The sequence below is a fragment of the Nerophis ophidion genome, linkage group LG07 (genome assembly GCF_033978795.1).
Source record: "Nerophis ophidion isolate RoL-2023_Sa linkage group LG07, RoL_Noph_v1.0, whole genome shotgun sequence".
NCBI classification, from domain to species: domain Eukaryota; kingdom Metazoa; phylum Chordata; class Actinopteri; order Syngnathiformes; family Syngnathidae; genus Nerophis; species Nerophis ophidion.
Window position 1 is genome coordinate 21,331,017 of NC_084617.1, and position 23,052 is coordinate 21,354,068.

The 23,052-nt window shown below is 39.7% G+C and overlaps 1 protein-coding gene across 2 annotated transcripts in view; it reads left to right on the forward strand.

Moving 5' to 3' along the window:
• Nucleotides 1-23,052, forward strand: part of slc1a9 (solute carrier family 1 member 9) — a 60,103-nt gene that overhangs the window by 22,985 nt on the left and 14,066 nt on the right. For both annotated transcript variants that reach the window (XM_061905626.1, XM_061905625.1), the window contains exons 5-8: nt 7,189-7,294; nt 13,070-13,196; nt 17,326-17,559; nt 18,027-18,221. In XM_061905626.1, the coding sequence (XP_061761610.1) occupies nt 7,189-7,294; nt 13,070-13,196; nt 17,326-17,559; nt 18,027-18,221 (662 nt within the window). The remainder of the gene's footprint in view (nt 1-7,188; nt 7,295-13,069; nt 13,197-17,325; nt 17,560-18,026; nt 18,222-23,052) is intronic.

Consider the following 23,052-nt stretch of genomic DNA (forward strand, 5'->3'; position numbering starts at 1 on the left):
TTACATCTAACACAATTTCCCAACTCATATGGTTTGTACTTCCTGTATTTTGGTGTTTTGTGTGGTGCACTGGATGAGGCTCGGCTCTTCTGCTGCTGCTAATCCCTTTTACATCTGGAAGGCTGCTTCCTTATTTACTACAGGATGCATCAGCTGGTCAACACTGCTAAGCAGCAGGGCCAGCCGGTGGCATAAACACTGTATGCGCTTGTTTGGTTCCACAACCACAAGGGGGGCCACATAATCATGACCTGGGCTTTTGTAAAGAATTGACTATTTTTTTGTTTCATTTAAATCAAAAGTGTCCAAACTTTTTCCACTCAGGGCCACACACTGAAAAATTCAAGCATGCAGGGGCCATTATGATGTATTGAATGATTATAAAAATTTGGAAAAATAGGTTTATTATTTTTTCCATCCATTAATTTCTACCGCTTGTCCCTTTTGGGGTCACGTAGGGTGCTGGAGCCTATCTCAGCTGCATTCGGGCGGAAGGCGGCGTACACCCTGGACAAGTCGCCACCTCATCGCAGGGCCAACACAGATAGACAAACAACTTTCACACTCACATTCACACTAGTAGTGTTGCCAATCAACCTATCCCCAGGTGCATGTTTTTATAATTTTTTATTATTATTAAAGGCTCACTGAAACCCACTACTACCGACCATGCAGTCTGATAGTTTATATCTCAATGATGAAATATTAACATTGCAACACATGCCAATACTCCCTTTTTAGTTTACTAAATTGCAATTTTAAATTTCCCGCAAAGTGTCCTGTTGAAAACGTCGCAGTATGATGACGGGAGCGTTTGACGTCACCGGTTGTAGCGGACATTTTTTTCCAACCTGATCCAAGCTATAAGTAGTCTGCTTTAATCGCATAATTACACAGTATTCTGGACATCTGTGTTGCTGAATCTTTTGCAATTTGTTCAATTAATATTGGAGAAGTCAAAGAAGAGAAGATGGAGGTGGGAAGCGGTGTATTGCAGCTGCCTTTAGCCACACAAACACAGCCGGTGTTTCCTTGTTTAAAATTCCCGAAAGTGAAGCTTTACTACGGAACAGAGCGGTCAAGCGAACATGGTTCCCAACCACATGTCAACCGGCAGGTTTCGGTTAGAAAATTGTGGTAATAAGTCGGCTCTTACCGTAGTTATGAGCGGCGCTTGCGTCCTCCTGCAGCTGCAGACTATTACCTCCTCCCACCGGAGACACTGGCGGTCACCACACCTGGGGCTACATCCCTCTGACTTTCAGGTACCATATAATCTCACTACAACACTAGTAACACAATAAGCAGATAATGGATTTTCCAGAATTATCCTGGTAAATGTGTCTAATAACATCTGAATCGCTCCTACTGCCCTCGCCTTTTTTTTTTTCACTTTTTTTTTCTTTTTGTTTTTTCTAGTCCTTCAACTCTCACTATCCTCATCCACGAATCTTTCATCCTCGCTCAAATTAATGGGGAAATTGTCGCTTTCTCTGTCCGAATCGCTCTAGCTGCCGGTGGCTATGAATGTAAACAATGTAAAGAATAAAGGCAAGGCTTTTTTATTAGCGACCAAAAGTTGCGAACTTTATCGTCGATGTTTTCTACTAAATCCTTTCCGCAAAAATATGGCAATATCGCGAATAATCAACTATGACACATAGAATGGACCTGCTACCCCTGTTTAAATAAGAAAATCTTATATCAGTAGGCCTTTAAATGCATACATCTCTGGCCCTGCGATGAGATGGCGACTTGTCTAGGGTGTACACCGCCTTCCGCCGGATTGTAGCTGAGATAGGCACCAGCGCCCCCCGTCACCCCAAAAGGGAATAAGCGGTAGAAAATGGATGGATGGATGGGCTTACATATTTAGATTAACTTTAGGTCTATACAGGTATTTCCATATAAAGTAAAACACGTGTATGTTTCATGCCCTTTCTGTCAAAGAAAACCCTGTTTTAATGGCAAAGACACAAAATATGGAATATAATTCCCTCTCAAAACTGTTAAACTAAATAATAGGTAAATAAATAGGTCAATAATTCATAACACTGTTGATTTTAATTCATTATTTTTTGGGGGGGGAGTAATGACAGTTCAAAAAAAGAAATACACTACAATTATTGGGGATCCAAAGGGGCCTCATTCATAAGTGTTAGTTACACTATAAAAAAAAAAGGAATACATTTTTTTTTTTTACTTTCAGTCCCAGGATCATTTTCAGACATAGCCATCGTTTATAAGTTTTTATGATTTATGTTTTTTTATTTGTTTGTTTTATTACCTTTTTGTCAAAGAAAAATTTTATTTTAATATGTCAAACACACAAAATATGCAATATTTCCCCCAAAAATATTTCAAGGTGGAATTTTTGATGTGAAGTACTTGGAGCCTTGAATATGTCAATAATAACATAATAGATTTTGATTCAGTATTTTTTTAACAATGACAACTTTAAAAGGAAAAAACAGCCTGCATGGCAGCTTCATGTTAATGAAATTAACATTGCAACTTTTTCTCAATACATTTCACCTGTTTGCACATTCACCCCACTTTTTTTTTTTAGTAGTACCGGTACAAACCCCATTTTCATATGAGTTGGGAAATTGTGTTAGATGTAAATATAAAGGAATACAATGATTTGAAAATACATTTCAACCCATATTCAATTGAATGCACTACAAAGACAAGACATTTGTAGTTCAAACTCATAAACTTTATTCTTTTTTTGTAAATAATAATTAACTTATAATTTCATGGCTGCAACACGTGCCAAAGTAGTTGGGCAAGGGCATGTTCACCACTGTGTTACATCACCTTTTCTTTTAACAACACTCAATAAACGTTTGGGAACGGAGGAAACTAATTGATGAAGCTTTGAAAGTGGAATTCTTTCCCATTCTTGTTTTATGTCGAGCTTCAGTCGTGCAACAGTCCGGGGTCTTCGCTGTCGTATTTTACGCTTCATAATGTGCCATATATTTTCGATGGGAGACAGGTCAGGACTGCAGGACTACTCTTTTACTTCGAAGCCACGCTGTTGTAACACGTGCTGATTGTGGCTTGACATTGTCTTACTGAAATAAGCATGGGAGTCCATGAAAAAGACGGTGCTTAAATGGCAGCATATGTTGTTCCAAAACCTGTATGTACTGTACCTTTCAGCATTAATGGTGCCTTCACAGATGTGTAAGTTACCCATGCCTTGGGCAATAATGCACCCCCATACCATCACAGAAGCTGGCTTTTGAACTCTGCGTTGATAACAGTCTGGATGGTCCGCTTCCCCTTTGGCCCGGATGACACAATGTTGAATATTTCCAAAAACAATTTGAAATGTGGACTCGTCAGACCACAGAACACTTTTCCACTTTGCATCAGTCCATCTTAGATGACCTCGGGCCCAGAGAAGCCGGCAGCGTTTCTGGATGTTGTTAATAAATGGCTTTCGCTTTGCATAGTAGAGCTTAACTTGCACCAACAGATGTAGCGACAAACTGTATTTAGTGACAGTGGTTTTCTGAAGTGTTCCTGAGCCTATGTGGTGATATCCTTTAGAGATTGATGTCGGTTTTTGATACAGTGCCGTCTGAGGGATCGAAGGTCACGGTCATTCAAAGTTGGTTTTCGGCCATGCCGCTTACGTGGAGTGATTTTCTCCAGATTCTCTGAACCTTTTGATGATATTATGGACTGTAGATGTTAAAATCCCAAAATTTCTTGCAATTGCACTTTGAGAAAGGTTGTTCTTAAACTGTTTGACTATTTGCTCACGCAGTTGTGGACAAAGGGGTGTACCTCGTCCCATCCTTTCTTGTGAAAGACTGAGCATTTTTTGGGAAGCTGTTTTTATACTCAATCATGGCACCCACCTGTTCCCAATTACCCTGCACACCTGTGGGATGTTCCAAAATATGTGTTTGATGAGCATTCCTCAACTTTATCAGTATTTATTGCCGAATTTCCCAACATCATTGTCACGTGTTGCAGGCATCAAATTCTAAAGTTAATGATTGTTTGTAAAAAAAAAAAAAATGTTTATCAGTTTGAACATCAAATATGTTGTCTTTGTAGCATATTCAACTGAATATGGGTTGAAATTGATTTGCAAATCATTGTATTCCATTTGTATCACAATTTACCCCGTTTCCATATGAGTAAAAATGGCCCTTGGCACGCACTTTGGACACCCCTGATTCGAATCCATCACTTATAAAAGACAAAGTCATAAAAGTTAAGGTAAATTTAATTTTGTTCTCTCAAAGTTTAACAATAAGGTGGTTTGAATCAAATTAGTAATATGTAACACTATCTACACCCCTTGCAAAATTACAAAATGGTTTAGCAGCAAACCCAGCATGAAGCACTTCACTGTTCATTCAACACGTCATCAAAACTCACATTTATGCATTCCCACATAGCACCAACAGTTGAGAACCAGGATGATGTGAACAAAGAAAGTAAAAAGTGTAATAAGTATTTGTGACAGCATCGGATTTAATTATGTGTAAATTCAACTTTAGAAACTCATAGCCCATAACTTTGGTGCAATCAATGACCTTCATTTAAAGCTTGAAACAGAGGCATCATTAAATTCTAAAACAGGTGATGCTTAACCCCTAGTAGATGCACCAATAATATTAATTGAAATAATTACTTCTTATGATTATTATCCACTGATGATAATCCGACATGAATCAGATAATCTCTACCTTGTATTATGATCTAAAGGGAATCCTGACAGATGTATAAACTTAAGTGGATAATGATTTTAAACCTCACATTTTGGCTACTTTAAAATTAATGTGATGACTTTTTGTAAAAAAAAGATGAAAAAAAACTGGAAACTTGGAAAATAAAACAAAACCAAACAATTAAGGATGGTTTAGGAATATTTTAGGGAGCACTTAACCCCCCAAATAGGACATACAGTATATAATACAGATAGATGGATAGATTTATTGATTCCTTCAGGAGAGTTCCCTCAGGAAAATTTAAAATAATATGACACCATTTGTTCAATTGCTTGATAAAACACATAATTGATAAAAGTGAAAATATTTAACTATTGTGGTTTCTGGTCGTGTCAACTGTACTTCCTGGTCATCACGTCCGTCAAATTAGGTCAATGATTAGTTTTTTGGTGAAGTTAACCATACTGGGTGTTAGTTTTAAGGTGGGGTGGGGGTACTTCAGGAGTCTAATCATTGTAAATCAATAATATTGTTCTGTTATGCAAAACCAACTTTTCTTACTCTTTGGTATCTGTTTTTGTGTATTTGGAATCCCCATAAGTCGTGAAAATGCGGAATTAACCCATAGAGGCATGGCGGGGAAATTTATAAAACAACCTTGTCTTCCTTCATATTGTGTCTAAACAAGTCGTTTGGTAATTGAGACTTGAGGGACGTATTTTGCCTCTGCTACTTCAGCGGTTATTTTCTTATATAGTTTAGTAAAGGTTTACTGGAAGAGCCTCGTGCGAGTCAGCCATTTTATTCAGTTTTACAAATATGTCCCTTCTTTTTCTCCATCCTCTTGTTGTGGAGCAGACTGGCTTGTACATGCAGATGCATCCTCCGCTGTTGCCATTTCTAATACAAAGTAGCATGTAGTTTGAACTTACTCTGTCAGTAGACTCCATATATAAGCACTAAAAACTACAACATGGGTGACAGGGAGAGCCACGTGAATAAGACTACCCACAAAAGGGCGTGTCCTGAAGAGACGGTCTTTAAAACAATATGTATGTGAAATTTTGACCCCATATCATGTTATGTACACCACAAGGAAGTGTTTAAAGGTAAAAACAAAAACATACAACCTTTTTAGCCCTAAACAGGATTTAGTTTGTGGCCAGAAATGCCCTGCTAAGTACAAACCGATGTTTCTGGAGAACTGACAGAAGTTTCTTACTATCTAGTGCAGGGGTCACCAACCTTTTTGAAACCAAGAGCTACTTCTTGGGTACTGATTGATGCGAAGGGCTACCAGTTTATTACACACTTAAATAAATTGCCAGAAATAGCCGATTTGCTCAATTTACCTATAATAAATAAATCTATATATATAAAAAAATGGGTATTTCTGTCTGTCATTCCGTCGTACATTTTTTTTCCTTTTACGGATTGTTTTTTGTAGAGAATAAATGATGAAAAAAAACACTTAATTGAACGGTTTAAAAGAGGAGAAAACACAAAAAAAATGAAAATTACATTTTGAAACATAGTTTAGCTTCAAATTCGACTCTTTAAAATTCAAAATTCAACCAAAAAAGAAGAACTAGCTCATTCGAATCTTTTTGAAAAAATAAAAAAAATAATTCATGGAACATCATTAGTAATTTTTCCTGATTAAGATTAATTTTAGAATTTTGATTACATGCTTTAAATAGGTTAAAATCCAATCTGCACTTTGTTAGAATATATAACAAATTGGACCAAGCTATATTTCTAAGAAAGACAAATCTTTATTTCTTCTAGATTTTCCAGAGCAAAAATTCCCCCAAAAATTTAAAAGACTTTGAAATAAGATTTAAATTTGATTCTACAGATTTTCTATATTTGCCGGAATATTTTTATTTATTTTAACCATACTAAGTTTGAAGAAATATTTTACAAATATTCTTTGTTCAAAAAAACAATATAAAATGAAGAATTAAATTAAAATGTATTTATTATTCTTTACATTAAAAAAAAATACTTGAACATTGATTTAAATTGTCAGTAAAGAAGAGGAAGGAATTTAAAAGGAAAAAAGGTATATGTGTTTAAAAATCCTCAAATAATTTTTAAGGTTGTATTTTTTCTCAAAAATTGTCTTTCTGAAAGTTATAAGAAGCAAAGTAAAAAAAAAATAATAATTAATTTAAAGAAGTGAAGACCAACTCTTTCCAATATTTTCTTGGATTTTCAAATTCTATTTGAGTTTTGTCTCTCTTAGAATAAAAATGTCGAGCAAAACGAGACCAGCTTGCTAGTAAATAAATAAAATTAAAAAAATAGATGCAGCTCACTGGTAAGTGCTGCTATTTGAGCTATTTTTAGAACAGGCCTGCGGGCGACTCATCTGGTCCTCACGGGCGACCTGGTGCCAGCGGGCACCACGTTGGTGACCCCTGATCTAGTGACTCTTTCCTTCATGTTCTTGTACACTGGATTTTTTTCTCATTTTAATTCCTACCAGGTCCAGACAGTGCTGAAACAGGTGTCAGTAACAGCGCCAAACCAAACGGAGCCCATTGTAGTAAACAAGAAGAAACTGGAGTATAAATGGGGCATGAATGTTCTTGGTGAGTCAAGTCTTGTGTTGATGTCATTTAGACCAAGTATGTGTTTCTCAGCTGTGGGCCGAAGCGGTACTCAGTTGTAATACACGAGTCCACCACTTGTAGCAGTAAGGACAATATCAAACAAACAGGAGAAGTATGGAGTTAAAGTCTTACAGATGGTTCTTAAAGAGGAAGTGCACCTTTTTTGGAATTTTACACAATATTCATAATCCTTACATAAAACAAGAACTAGGATTGTACGTTACTCCGGTCCTGATAAAGTACCGCGGTACTAATGAGTTAAAAACCGTACTATGCTGCTTTTGAAAAATACAGGTTATTTTTTTTTTCATCGACATGACGTGGGCCGCGGTGACAATGCTGGCATACAAACTGTCAACACACACACACACACACACACACACACACACAGCCCTTGCAAGCAGAAACCGTGTAAAGACAGAAGATGCTGAATGGACGTATTTTGTCTTTAACGCAATAAAGGTGGAGCTATTAACACTCAAGCGCTGCCCTGCAAGTGGTGTTTAAAACATAGCTAGGTGATAGCTACTTAGCGGCTAACATAGCTATGTAGTATTTTAGCTACTTCTAAATCACTAATCCTCACCTCCATGGCGAGAAATTAAATATGTTTTCTACAAATATCATCCCTGCAAGATGATGAATAGCTAAACATGCTTCACTACACACCACAGGAGGATACTAGAGCTAACTGCTAACAGAAACCAAAAGGTGGGTGGACACAGGTATTGACTGTAACGATATCAAGTACAACAGCCGTATCTAGTCGATACAACACAAAGTTTTTTTTTTCGTTTTTTTTTTTAATTAACATTCTGTTTATTAACTCTGGAAATACCTCCCTGGACACATGACTTTAATTATGACCAATGTATGTATGTAACTACTTGGTATCAGCTTGATACCCAAATTTGTGGTAACATCCAAAACTAATGTTAACAATCCAAACAATAGAATAATAAGTGCATAATTCATTTTAACAGAAGAGTAGATGGAGCATGTTTAAACAGAAAGTGAACAGATATTAACAGTAAATGAACAAATGGATTAATAATCAATTTTCTACTGCTTGTCCCTCATAATTTTGCCAAAATAATAGAATGGGAAATAACACCATCTGTTCCTGGAGGATCCTTTGCAACCAAGTGAAGTTGTCGAGAATGTTCGATATTTTATTTCAGGAAAAAATTGTTCTTTGATTGCAATAAGAAATATATATATATATATATATATATATATATATATATATATATATATATATATATATATATATATATTTTAGGGGTGTGGGGAAAAATCGCGATTCTCACGTTGTGCAATTCAGAATCGATTCTCATTTTTTTAAAATCTTTTTGTTTTTTATTTGTTTTTATCAATCCAACGAACCAATACCCAGCAGTACCATAACAATGCAATCCAATTCCAAAACCAAACCGAACTCAGCAACACTCAGAACAACAATAAACAGAGCAATTGAGAGGAGACACAAACACGACACACAACAAACCAAAAGTAGCGAAACAAAAATGAATATTATCAACAACAGTATCAATATTAGTTATAATTTCAGCATAGCAGTGATTAAAAATCCCTCATTGACATTTTATTAGACATTTAGAAAAATAAAAAGAAAGAACAATAGTGTCACAGTGGCTTACACTTGCATCGCATCTCATAAGCTTGACAACACACTGTGTCTAATGTTTTCACAAAGATAAAATAAGTCATATTTTTCGTTCGTTTAATAGTTAAAACAAATGTACATTATTGCTCAGTAGATAAAACATTGTCCTTTACAATTATAAAGCTTTGTTTTAAAAAATCTACCACTCTGCTAGTATGTCAGCAGACTGTGGTAGATCCTGCTGAAATCCTATGTATTGAATGAGTAAAGAATCGTTAGAAACGGAAAAATATCGTTTTTGAATCAAGAATCGGGTGGAATCGAAAAAAATTGATATATGATCGAAATAGAATACATGGATTTGCAAATCCTTTTCAACCCATATTCAATTGAATGCACTACAAAGACAAGATATTTCATGTTCAAACTCTTAAACTTTTTTTTTTTTTTGCAAATAATAATTAACTTAGAATTTCATGGCTGCAACACGTGCCAAAGTGGTTGGGAAAGGGCATGTTCATGTTCTGAATGTGGCTTGGCATTGTCTTGCTGAAATAAGCAGGGGCGTCCATGAAAAAGACGGCGCTTAAATGGCAGCATATGTTGTTCCAAAACCTGTATGTACCTTTCAGCATTAATGGTGCTTTCACGGATGTGTAAGTTACCCATGCCTTGGGCACTAATGCACCCCCATACCATCAAAGATGCTGGCTTTTGAACTTTACGTTGATAACAGTCTGGATGGTCCTCTTCCCCTTTGGTCCGGATGACACGATGTCTAAGATTTCCAAAAACAATTTGAAATGTGGACTCATCAGACCAGAGAACACTTTTCCACTTTACATCAGTCCATCTTAGATGATCTCGAGCTCAGAGAAGCCAGCTGCGTTTCTGGATGTTGTTGATAAATGGCTTTCGCTTTGCATAGTAAAGCTTTAACTTGCACTTACAAATGTACCGACAAACTGTATTTAGTGACAGTGGTTTTCTGATGTGTTCCTGAGCCCATGTGCTAATTACCTTTAAAGATTGATGTTGGTTTTTGACACAGTGCCGTCTGAGGGATCGAAGGTCACGGTCATTCAATGTTGGTTTCCGGTCATTCCGCTTACGTGGACCGATTTCTCCAGATTCTCTGAACCATTTGATGATATTATGGACCATGGATGATCAAATCCCAAAATTTCTTGCAATTGCACTATGAGAAATGTTGTTCTTAAACTGTTTGACTACAAACCCCGTTTCCATATGAGTTGGGAAATCGTGTTAGATGTAAATATAAACGGAATACAATGATTTGCAAATCCTTTTCAACCCACATTCAATTGAATGCACTACAAGGACAACATATTTGATGTTCGAACTCAAAAACTTTTTTTTTTTTTGCAAATAATAATTAACTTAGAATTTGATGGCTGCAACACGTGCCAATGTAGTTGGGAAAGGGCATGTTCACCACTGTGTTACATCACATTTTCTTTTAACAACACTCAATAAACGTTTGGGAACTAAGGAAACTAATTGTTGAAGCTTTGAAGGTGGAATTATATACCATTCTTGCTTGATGTACAGCTTAAGTTGTTCAACTGTCCGGGGTCTTGTTGTCGTATTTTATGCTTCATAATGTGCCACACATGTTCAATGGGAGACAGGTCTGGACTGCAGGCGGGCCAGGAAAGTACCCACACTCTTTTACTACGAAATCCACGCTGTTGTAACAGGTGGCTTGGCATTGTTTTGCTGAAGTAAGCAGGGGCGTCCATGATAACGTTGCTTGGATGACAACATATGTTGCTCCAAAACCTGTATGGACTATTCAGCATTAATGGTGCCTTCACAGATGTGTAAGTTACCCATGCCTATAACAATCCGTTAGGCCTATAACAATCTGGATGGTTATTTTCCTCTTGGTTCCGAAGGACACCACGTCCACAGTTTCCAAATATAATTTGAAATGTGGACTCGTCAAACCACAGAACACATTTTCACTTTGCCTCAGTCCATCTTAGATGAACTCGGACCCAGCGAAGCCGGCGGCGTTCCTAAGTGTTGTTGATAAATGGCTTTTTCTTTGCATAGCAGAGTTTTAACTTGCACTTACAGATGTAGCGACCAACTGTAGTTACTGACTGTGGTTTTATGAAGTGTTCCTGAGCCCATGTGGTGATATCCTTAACGCTGATGTCAGTTTTTAATGCAGTACCGCCTTAGGGATCAAAGGTCTGTAATATCATCGCTTACGTGCAGTGATTTCTCCAGATTCTCTGAACCTTTTGATGATTTTACAGACCGTAGATGGTAAAATCCCTAAATTCCTTGCAATAGCTCGTTGAGAAATATTGTTCTAAAACTGTTTGACAATTTGCTTACAAAGTGGTGACCCTCGCCCCATCCTTGTTTGTGAATTACTTAGCATTTCATGGAAACTGCTTTTATACCCAATCTGGGCGCCCAACTGTTCCCAATTAGCCTGCACACCTGTGGGATGTTCCAAATAAGTGTTTGATGAGCATTCCTAATTTTAATCAGTATTTATTGCCACCTTTCCCAACTTCTTTTTCACGTGTTGCTGGCATCAAATTCTACAGTTAATGATTATTTGCAAAAAAAAAAATGTTTATCAGTTTGAACATCAAATATGTTGTCTCGCAGTTGTGGACAAAGGGGTGTACCTCGCCCAATCCTTTCTTGTGAAAGACTTGGCATTTTTTGGGAAGTTGTTTTTATACCCAATCATGGCACTGCTTTTATACCCAATCATGGCACCCACCTGTTCCCAATTAACCTGCACACCTGTGCGATGTTCCAAATAAGTGTTTGATGAGCATTCCTCAACTTTATCAGTATTTATTGCCACCTTTCCCAACTTCTTTGTCACGTGTTGCTGGCATCAATTTCTAAAGTTAATGATTATTTGTTTATCAGTTTGAACATCACGTATGTTGTCTTTGTAGCATATTCAACTGAATATGGGTTGAAAATTATTTGCAAATCATTGTATTTCATTTATATTTACATCTAACACAATTTCCCAACTCATATGGAAATGGGGTTTGTATAAGCTAAAATTAACTTTCACCAACTCAGAGGCGATGCAGCAGCTCAATATGTCAAAATACCAGCATAAGCTAGTTAGCTATCTACAGTATGCGCCGCTAAAAATAGCTTGTGTGTGGTAGGCCTTATAATAACAAAATCACTAATACTTGGTTAATATTCAGGTTACGACATGTAAATAGAGTACTGTTGGCAGTTTTGGATGTCTTTAGAGGGCGTTAAAGGCCGAATAGAGTACTCCCATTAGCTGCATTGTTTGTCACCTTGTACTTTCCGTATTTTGCGAATTAGAATGCATAAAAAAAAAGAAAAACATATTTGTTGTTTTATATAAGGATTGTGAATGATTGGCAAAATAAAGTGCAGTTCCCCTTTGAGCGTAAAAATTATGACTTCTTTGGCACTTTAATTTTATAGGCAGTTTTGTTAAACATATTTAACGTATTATACTGGTAATTCAGTTTATTTTAGCACAAAATAATTGTATGCATATTTATTTTTAGTGAGTTATTTTTGAGTCCCTACTTATAGAATAGAATGGACTTTATTGTCATTATATTTGCATATAACGAGATTAAAGACTCCAATTTAAGGTGCGGTAGTGGGAACAAATATGGGGTGAAATAAATAACACAAGAGGTAATAAAGGAAAAAACTAACAAAAGAAATAAACAGACTACTATCCAATAAAAAATAATAAGCAATCCTGTAAAATATAGAAAACACTATAGAAATACAAAATACTGTACAATATATAGAACAAATATGCAATATATTTGCTGAGTACTTATTGTTCTAATCAGCCTGACCTAAGGCTAAGGGTTATGTGTTAAATTCATAATATTTTGGGGGATTAACACATGGTTTGATATCATTTGACAAGGTTGTAAACTGTAAATTAGCAATATAGAATTATTGAATACAAGATTACTAATTCAGTGTAATTATTTGAGTGGGTCCCGGGCCCCTCTGTAGTGGGAAAGTTGGGCCCCGTGGTGAAAAAGGTTGTGAACACACACATGAATCAAATATTGTCATCAAGTTTGAATAACTTTACGTTCATCTTCCTCCAGGCTTGATTGGCTTTTTCATCACCTTTGGCGTCTGCATGGGCAGGATGGGCGAGCGCGGGAAAATAATGTGTGACTTCTTCAACATCCTGAACGAGATCATCATGACGATGGTCTCTATGATCATGTGGTGAGTGTCTCGTCTTTTCCCAGCGCCACGCTTGTGTGCGCGCGAGTCTGCAAACGTGCGCACAACGTGTGTCTGTTTTCGCTCTTACGGGTCAGCGGCTGCCTTATTATGACACTGTGGAGAAAGCGCACACGGCAGCCGCTGACAGTGATGAAGAAGGCTAAGGCTGCACTTGAGACACAGTGTGGGAACAAGCAGCGGCGGGCGCTCAGATAGGACAGGAAGTCTGTGGGAGAAAGTGTGTCATTGAAGGACGTGGACAGATGGGATGAGACGCCTTTCCCCCGGAGCGTGCTGGAGTCTGTGGTATGCAGGGGAGTAGCAGAAGCTGGCGCCCGGAACAATGTTGAGTTCTCCCACAAGAGAAGACAAGGAACATCTCCTGAATGTAATGAAGACTCTGGAAGGGCGGGGAGGAGAGGAACACGGAAGGATTCAAAGCTCAAAGCTTCTATTAGGACCCTCCTTTTAACAGGGTGGAGTCCTCCCTGATTCTTTTGTTTTGAGGCTGTGTAATACAGGGGTGTCCAAAAAGCGGCCACCAGCTAAATATGAAAAAAAACAACCTATTATTACTTTCTTTTAAACATTATAAAGTGGAATAAAGAGCAAACAGGTGAAATATAATGAGAAAAAGTTGCAATGTTGACTCTAATAGCACAAAGCTGTCATGCAGTTTTTGTTTACTTTAAAACTGTCATTGCTCCAATGTTATCTATTTTTGACCCTTTCAAGGCACAAGCTACTTCACATAAAATTTTTAATTTTGAAATATATTTTGGAGAAAGTATTGCATATGTTGTGTGTTTGCCATATAAAAAACAAAGTTTACTTTGACAAAAAGGGCATAAAAAAACAAACAAAAAATAATGATGGTAAAAACCTATAATCGATGGATAGATCTGAAGCAGGGGTCTCAAACTCAATTTACCTGGGGGCCACTGGATGCAGAAACTGGGTGACGTTGGGCCGCAAGAAAAGATTTCTTAAAAAAATCTATCACGCACTTTTTAATGAATTCACCTTCTTTGAATGGCTTTCCCGCCCTAGCAGCATACTTGCCAACTCTCGCGATCCTTTCGAGTAACACCTGAATATCAATGCCCCTCCCGACAATCTCCCGGGGCAATCGTTCTCCCGATTTTTTACCTGGACAACAAAATTGAGGGCGTGCCATGATGGCCCTGCCTTTAGCGTCCTCTTCAACCTGTCATCTTGACTGCTTTTCCACCATACAAACAGTGTGCCGGCCCAGTCACATATTGAATGGGGCTTCTGCAGACCCACGGGTAATGACTGCAAGACATACTTGATCAACAGCCATACAGGTCACACTGAGGGTGGCCGTATAAACAACTTAATCACTGTTACAAATGTGTGCCACACTGTAAACCCACACCAAACAAGATTGACAAACACATTTTGGAAGAACATCCGCACCGTAACACAACATAAACACAATAGAACAAATACCCAGAATCCAATGCAGCCCTAACTCTTCCGGGCTACAATGGGGGCGGGGTTGGGGGGGTGGGGGGGGGGGGGTATATTGTAGCTCGGAATAGTTAGGGCTGCATGGGATTCTGGGTATTTGTTCTGTTGTGTTTATGTTGTGTTACAGTGCAGATGTTCTTGTTTAGTGTGGGTTCACAGTGTGGCACATATTTGTAACAGTGTTAGAGTTGTTTATACGGCCACCCTCAGTGATACCTAAGTGGCTGTTGATCAAGTATGTCTTGCAGTCACATAGTACGTCTACAAAAACCTAATACAACATGTGGCTGGGCTGGCACACTGTTTGTACAGGTTGTAGAAGACGCTAAAGTAGTGCCTCCACGGTGCCCCATTAATATTGTTTTTTCGGTGAAATCTGGGAGAATGATTGCCCCTGGAGGGACACTGAAAATAGGGAGTCTCCCAAATCGGGGGTTTATAAGTATGACGCTGTAAAGTGCCATTCATATAAAACTCGCGGGCCGCACCAACATTAAATTGGCAATTGGCCCGAGGGCCGCGTGTTTGAGACCCCTGATCTAGAGACTTTAGTGTTGAAAGTATAGAAACAAAAAAGTATTAATTATTTTCCAACGGACTCTCACTGTTGGATCCACTATGGATTGGACTTTCACAATATCATGTTAGACCCGCTCGACGTCCATTGCTTTTGGTCTCCCCTAGAGGGTGGGGGTTGCCCACATATGCAGTCCTCTCCAAGGTTTCTCATAGTCATTGTCACCGACGTCCCACTAGGGTGAGTTTTTCCTTGCCCTTATGTGGGCTCTGTACCGTTGTGGCTTGTGCAGCCCTTTGAGACACTTGTGATTTAGGGCTATATAAATAAACATTGATTGATTGATTGATTGATTGATTGGTTCAACATTTTTATGAGTAGGTGCCTTTTGGATCCTCAAGAATTTTAGTGGGATTTTTGTTGTTGTTGTTGCTCAAAAAAATAATAATGAAAAAAGTCAATGGGTTTTATGAATTATTCACCTATTTAGGTCTCAATTACTTCTCATCAAATATTCCACTTAAAAAAAATGTTTGGGGTATTGCATATTCTGTTTTTTGCCATGAAAAACGTAACAGTTGTTTTGTTTTTTACTTTAAATCGACAAATAGACCTAAAGTTGATCTACAGATTTAAGTGTTTAATACACACACACATATATATATATATATATATATATATATATATATATATATATATATATATATATATATATATATATATATATATAAATATATATATATATATATATATATATACTGTTTGTATATTTGAATATATATGTCACAAGACCAAACGTTAAAAAAAAATCTCTATATTGTACTGGTTTTGAAAATGAAAAATGTATAAATGACCTCCGCATGCTTTAATTAGTGGGGAAAGTTTGGACACCCCTGGTAAGAGACGACTAAAGCTGAAGTTTAGGAATTTATTCTACAAAAAAGGAGCAAGGAAAACAGTTGCGATACCAGCAGAGAGAATGAACCGAGCTATCAAAAGTTCTAAGCAGTCTCTAAAAATTGTTGCCCGTCTTTCATGCTTTTGTCCACCTCAGAATCGAAACTGAAAGTTAAGTTGACGTGTGTGCCAAGCACACACACCTTCTTTACACTCCCTGTGGTTAAAAGTAATAATAATATATGTGTGTGAGCACGCCTCGATAAAAGCTCATCATGTGTGTACATCTCCTTAGAACGAAAGCCCAAAAATTCCTTTAACACTTGACAGGAGCCTGGATCGTCACACACAGCAAAAAAATATATATCTTAGATTTATATTGCGCTTTTCTAAACACTCAAAGCGCTCACAGAGAAGTGGGACTCAACATTCATTCACACCTGGTGGTGGTAAGCTACATCAGTAGCCACAGCTGCCCTGGGGTAGACTGACGGAAGCGTGGCTGACAGTTTGCGCCTACGGCCCCTCTGACCACCACCTATCATTCATTCATCATTCATTCACCAGTGTGAGAGGCACCGGGGGCAAAGGGTGAAGTGTCCGGCCCAAGGACACAACGGCAGCGATTTTTTGGATGTCAATAGGTGGGAAGCGAACCTGCAACCCTCAGGTTTCTGGCCGGCCGCTCTACCCACTACGCCATGCCGCCCCAAAAAGTGGAGAGCCTGTAACTCTGGATGGTAAAAAAAAAAACCTAAAAAAAACAAGTCCATCTTCATGTACAGCTGGCCAGCAGGGAAACTGCATTTTCGGGTCTCTCAGGCCGTATAAACACATTAGTCCGCGGCCAGCTAAACACAGAGTCCAGTGTATACAAAGAACAGGCATCATACTAGGAAGTCATCCATCATGACCAGCACGTGGCACGCTCCGGAAAACAACTGGGACTGCACACCGCTATCGGCACACAGCTGACCTGAGACCTGCTCTGCATAGCAACAGCTTCCTCTGGAAGGAAGCTGTTCCTCAGTCTGGTGGTCCTACTTTGGATGCTCTGCTACTTCTGAGCAGCTTTTACCGCCCTTTGCAGTGCCTTCCTCTCCGTGCCACATTGTGATGCTGGCGCTGAGGGTGCTCGTCATCCCACAAATGTAGAAGCTCCATTAAACATTTGAACGGGGAAAAAAAGTTGGTAAAATTCCCTCTGTCTTCATCACCCAGGTACTCCCCCGTCGGCATCGCCTCTCTGATCGCAGGGAAGATCGCTGCCATCGGTGACCTGGAGGTGGTGGCCAGGCAGCTGGGCATGTACATGGTGACCGTCATAGTGGGCCTGATGATCCATGGCGGCTTGATCCTTCCCGCCATATTTTTCGGAATCACCCGAAAAAGCCCCTTTACCTTCTACTCTGGAATCTTCCAGGCTTGGATCACGGCGCTGGGCACGGCCAGCAGGTAAGACGAGGACGCGTGATGTACTTGGTGGAAGAAACAAAGCGGGGTAGACGGATGACGACTCCATGTCTGACACCATTCCAGGCGGCAGTTTGGGATTATTGAAGCAGCCAAACGGGCCTTGCTTGTACGGCGTTTGGCTTTGCTGAGGCCAACTGTTATTTTGGCACATTGCTGTGGCTCTAGTCAAAAATGGGTAATCCTATCAACGTTTCCTCTAATTATATTATGACCCAGCTTAACCGGCCCGGGAATCAAATTCCTCTAATACACACGGAGGATTGCAACTGCAGCTGGCACCAGCTGTCAGTAGGAGACTCGCCCCACTCAAATTTCCGCATTATTCTGTCTCCTTGCCAACCTCGCCGCCGACCCCCTACCTCACCTCTCCACCGCCGCATGTCGCCACCTGTCTACCTATTTGGTGTCCTCCGTCAGGCGTCTGTATGTTGCCCTTCCGCTTCCAGCGCCGGGACCTTGCCGGTCACATTCCGCTGCCTGGAGGAGAATCTCAAGATCGACAAGCGTGTCACTCGCTTCGTGCTGCCCATCGGCGCCACCATCAACATGGACGGCACTGCCCTGTACGAGGCCGTGGCGGCCATCTTTATCGCCCAGATGAACGACATCGCGCTGGACGGCGGGCAGATCGTCACCGTCAGGTAAGGAGGGAGCGGCGTGCTCCTCAACGTCTTCTTACTCTCTACACCAGACCTGGGCAAATTAAAGCCCGGGGACCACATGCGGCCTGTTATGCTTTTCAATCTGGCCCGCCGGACATTCTCAAATCATTTATTTAGATCTTTAAAATGGAAAGTGTAGCTGCCATTATGATGTGCAGCCATGTTTTCTAAAGACCGTAAGTCTTCAACTATACAAAGTATTTCAATAGTTGGAATCTGCGCTTTTGGATGATATACTAGTTATTATGGTAATGTAATTGCTTACTATGATAATCTAATTAATTACTATGGTAATCTAATTACCCATTCCACCCCGGGCACTGCCACCTAGAACTGCTACCCACGGGCATACACTATAGGGTGCTAAAAGCTGGCGCAAATTTAAAAAAAAAACAGCTTTTAACCAAGAGCCATAGTAACATTAAACAGGCACTGAATGAGCACAATATGTCCATCATGTCCTCGTGTCGTGTCCTTAAGTTTTTTTATTTTTTTATTTTTTTATTTTTTCCAGACTATAATGTCCAATAATGTCAAATATGTATGTGAGTATATATATTCATATGTATGCATATATGCCGGTAAAATGTGCAGACCAACAATCGGAAGTTTCGCATCTTGTGACACTGGATCAACTTAAATCCATCGATTGGTAAGTGTTTATTTGGCATTAAATGTGGGTGGAGGGAAACGCTGGATGTAAATATAGTTTCAAATGTACATACAGCTAGCCTAAATAGCATGTTAGCATCGATTAGCTGGCAGTCATGCCGCGACCAAATATGTCTGATTAGCACATAAGTCAAAAACATCAACAAAACTCACCTTTGTGATTTAGTTGACTTTATCGTTGGAAATGCATCTGCAGGTTATCCATACATCTCTGTGCCATGTCTGCCTTAGCACCGTCGGTAAAATGTGCAGACACTCCAGTACATTCGATTGGGGTCTGGCGGCAGATTTCTTTGACTTTATCATTGGAAATGCATCTGCTTTGAGTGTCGCAGGACATCCACACAATCTTGCCATCTCTGTAGTAGCATAGCTTTCGTTGGTAAAGTGTGCGGAACAAACGACTGACCATTTTGTCGGCTTTCCCCACACCCTCGTATTTTTAACAAATTTCGTCCAATTTCTTGCCACTTTCGCATCTTTGGGCCAGTGGTGCAACTTGAATCCCTCCGTTAGTGTTGTTACACCCTCCGACAACACACCGACGAGGCATGAAGTCTCCAAGGTTCCAGAAAATAGTCGAAAAAGCGGACAATAACAGAGCTGAGACGCGGAGTTTGTAACGTGTTTGAGAAAAGGGTGGCTTTATTACCTAGGTGACGTCACGTTCTGACGTCATCGCTCTGAGAGCGATAGATAGAAAGGCATTTAATTCGCCAAAATTCACCCATTTGGAGTTCGGAAATCGGTTTAAAAAATATATGGTCTTTTTTCTGCAACATCAAGGTATATATTGACGCTTACATAGGTCTGGTGATAATGTTCTCCTTTAAAAAGGAAGAAAAGCGCTACACAAGTGTAACCCATTTACTTACAGATTAGAGATGCGCGGTTTGCAGTCTCATCCGCGGAGTCCGCGGATAAACCGCTAGCACCAAACCCCCCCTTCCCCGTGCGTCGGGAAGATGGGCGGGGTTGGGGGCGCTGGGATGTAAAATATAGTCAGGAACAGTCATGGATGCAAAGGATTCTGGGTATTTGTTGTGTTGCTTTTATGTTGTCTTACTGTGAGGATGTTCTCCTGAAATGTGTTTGTCATTCTTGTTTGGTGTGGCTTCACAGTGTGGTGCAAATTAGTAAGAGTGTTAAAATTGTTTATATCACAACCATCAGTGTATTCCGTGTCACCCAGTATGCCTTGCAGTCGTGCACATGTTTCTGAGGTAGCTACATACACCATGTTGCTGAAATGGCAAGCAGATTGTACAATTTGTAGAAGGCGTCAAAGCACCCCCTTATTGTCGTTGTCTGGAAAAGCTCCAGCAAGTAATCGCAAGACTGGTTGCGGCTCCCATTGTCTTCTTTACCCCGTAAAACAGGTCACAATAGCTCTATGATTGGTAAAGGTTGCCGACCCCTGATATATGACAACGGGCGGGTGGTGGGCGGTTGCGGTTTTGATAAAATCATGGTCCGGGTGGATGGCGGGTTGATGACGACTTTAATGATGCGGTTGCGGATGATATAATTGCCTATCCGCGCATCTCTATTACACATACAAAGTCTCCAAGGCAGAAAGTATGTTAGAAAGTATCCAGTAACAAACGTGTCCGCATTATTCAACTTACTGCGTCATGAGCTTAACTTCATGAAATAGTGTGACCAACAGTTGTCCCCCCAAAAAAACAATTACCACTCCACTTCAACTTGAATACAGCATAAGTCCATGTCAGATGGTTAATAAAGAATAGGTTAGTGTTTTTCATACCTACTATTGTTCTCTGTTAAGACTCATTTCACATGATCAAACCTTTTTTAACATCACATACTACAAAACGAAAGTATTAGAGGATTTTCCGATGCATCTTGAATAGAACATGAGCGTGAATCGATGAACAAAGGTCCAAACCTAGTTTATTTATCAGAATATGAATCAGAATCAGACATACTTAATTAATCCCGGAGGGGAAATTCAAATTTTCAGCACAATCCCATTCAAGATCAGACAAACATTACAGGGAGACAGAACAGGATCGCTGACGAGTCTGCCAACTTTCGGCGCTCCTTACAATAAAAGTGAGATACAGGTAAACAAGTGGGGGGATGGGAGAAAAAAAATAAAAGATTAAAATAAAATTAAAAAAACTTAACATTTAAAAATCGGTATAAGCCTAGGCCCCTGGAGAGGGGGTCCAGACTGAGACCAAGGGAAAAAAACAACTCATAGCCATAGTACACATCCCTCTTACATGTGTGTAAGCGGGAAACATCAAAGAACACAAAGGACATGAAAGACATTTCTGCAGCATTATTGCTAATTTTCTCTGAAAGTTAGTTTGAGGTTTGCTTCTAACTAACCATGGAATAACCATTAGCTAACATTCATTTAACTGTGTTAGCCGGGTTTGCACAGGCACGCAGACTAGGGAGGACGAGAGGATAAGCTATGCTAGTTGCGGCGATAAGCTAGCTTCAGTGTGAAGTAGTTAAACAAGGAAAGAGTAATTAGGTTGTACACTTCAATAGAAAGCTAATAGGAATCGTGTTACAGCAGACAATGAGCAGCTAAGAAGAGGAAGTGAGCAAGTAGATTAATAAATCAGGAGAGACAATAATAGTCACACAGTACAGCAACATGTCTGTCAGCCATAGATATGAATGAGACGACACACATCTTTGAGCCGCAACTGCGGTCAAAGTGTCTGAACATTCAGTGGTTTTAGAAAGCACAAAAATTAAATAAAGTATGCCTGCATTCCAAGTAGGAACTTTTATTTATTTAATTACTAAGCAGGCAGCACGTATCTAGTACTATCTAGTAGTGTGTGTGTGTGTGTGTGTGTGTGTGTGTGTGTGTGTGTGTGTGTGTGTGTGTGTGTGTGTGTGTGTGTGTGTGTGTGTGTGTGTGTGTGTGTGTCTGCGTGTGTGTCTGCGTGCGTGCGTGCGTGCGTGCGTGCGTGCGTGTGTGTGTACATATTTATACAATATATGTAACGTATTTTCTTGAATTGCCGCAGGGCATATTGTATGCGCCTGCCTTGTGACGTCACGAGTGACACTTCCCCTGTCATCATTTTCAAAATGGAGGAGGCTGATTTCAATCTCGGTAATTTGAAATCGCATAAAGGGAAGAAGATTAAGAGCTATTTAGTAGGATTTAAGGTCCAAGCTTACATCACACTCAAATTTTTACTGCATGCCTTTGGTAAGTGCCGGAGTGAGAAGAGGTTTTAAAATAATTAGCGCATGCTTACTTTTACCGCATGCCTTTGGTAAGCGCCGGAGTGAGAAGAGGTTTTAAAATAATTAGCGCCCCGGCGGCAATTCAAGGAAATATGGTATGTACAGTATAAGTGTATATCGACCCCAAAGGAGACAAGTGGTAGAAAATGGAAGGATAATTATGGTGATAATCATGGATTAGATTCATATAGTGCTTTTCTAGACGCTCAAGGCGCTTTACAGAGAAGTGAGGAGAACTCATCATTCATTCACTCCGCATTCACACTTGGTGGTGGTAAGCTACATTTGTAGCCACAGTTGCTCTGGGGTGGACTGACAGAAGCGTGGCTGCCAGTTTGCGGCTACGGCCCCTCCGACCACCACCAGCGGTTCATTCACCAGTGTGAGCGGCACTGGGGGCACTGGTGAAGTGTCCTGCCCAAGGACACAACGGCAGTGATTTGGATGGCAAGAGGCGGGGAGCGGACCTGCAACCCTCAGGTTTCTGGCACTGCTGTTCTACCCACTATGCAATGCCGCCTCCAAATGTGTGTGTGTGTGTATATATATATATATATATATATATATATATATATATATACACTATTATTGCCAAAAGTATTTGGCCACCTGCCCTGACTCACATATGAACTTGAAGTGCCATCCCATGTTTTGGTATGCTGGAGCATTCAAAGTTCCTTTCACAGCCCAACTCCTGGGAAAAAAAAAAAAACACACCATAATTCCTCCTCCACCAAATTTCACACTTGTCACAATGCTGTCCGAAATGTAGCGTTCTCCTGGCAACCTCCAAACCCAGACTCATCATTCACATTGCCAGATGGAAAAGCGTAATTCATCACTCCAGAGAAGTCGTCTCCACTGCTCTAAAGTCCAGTGGCGACGTGTAGCCCAC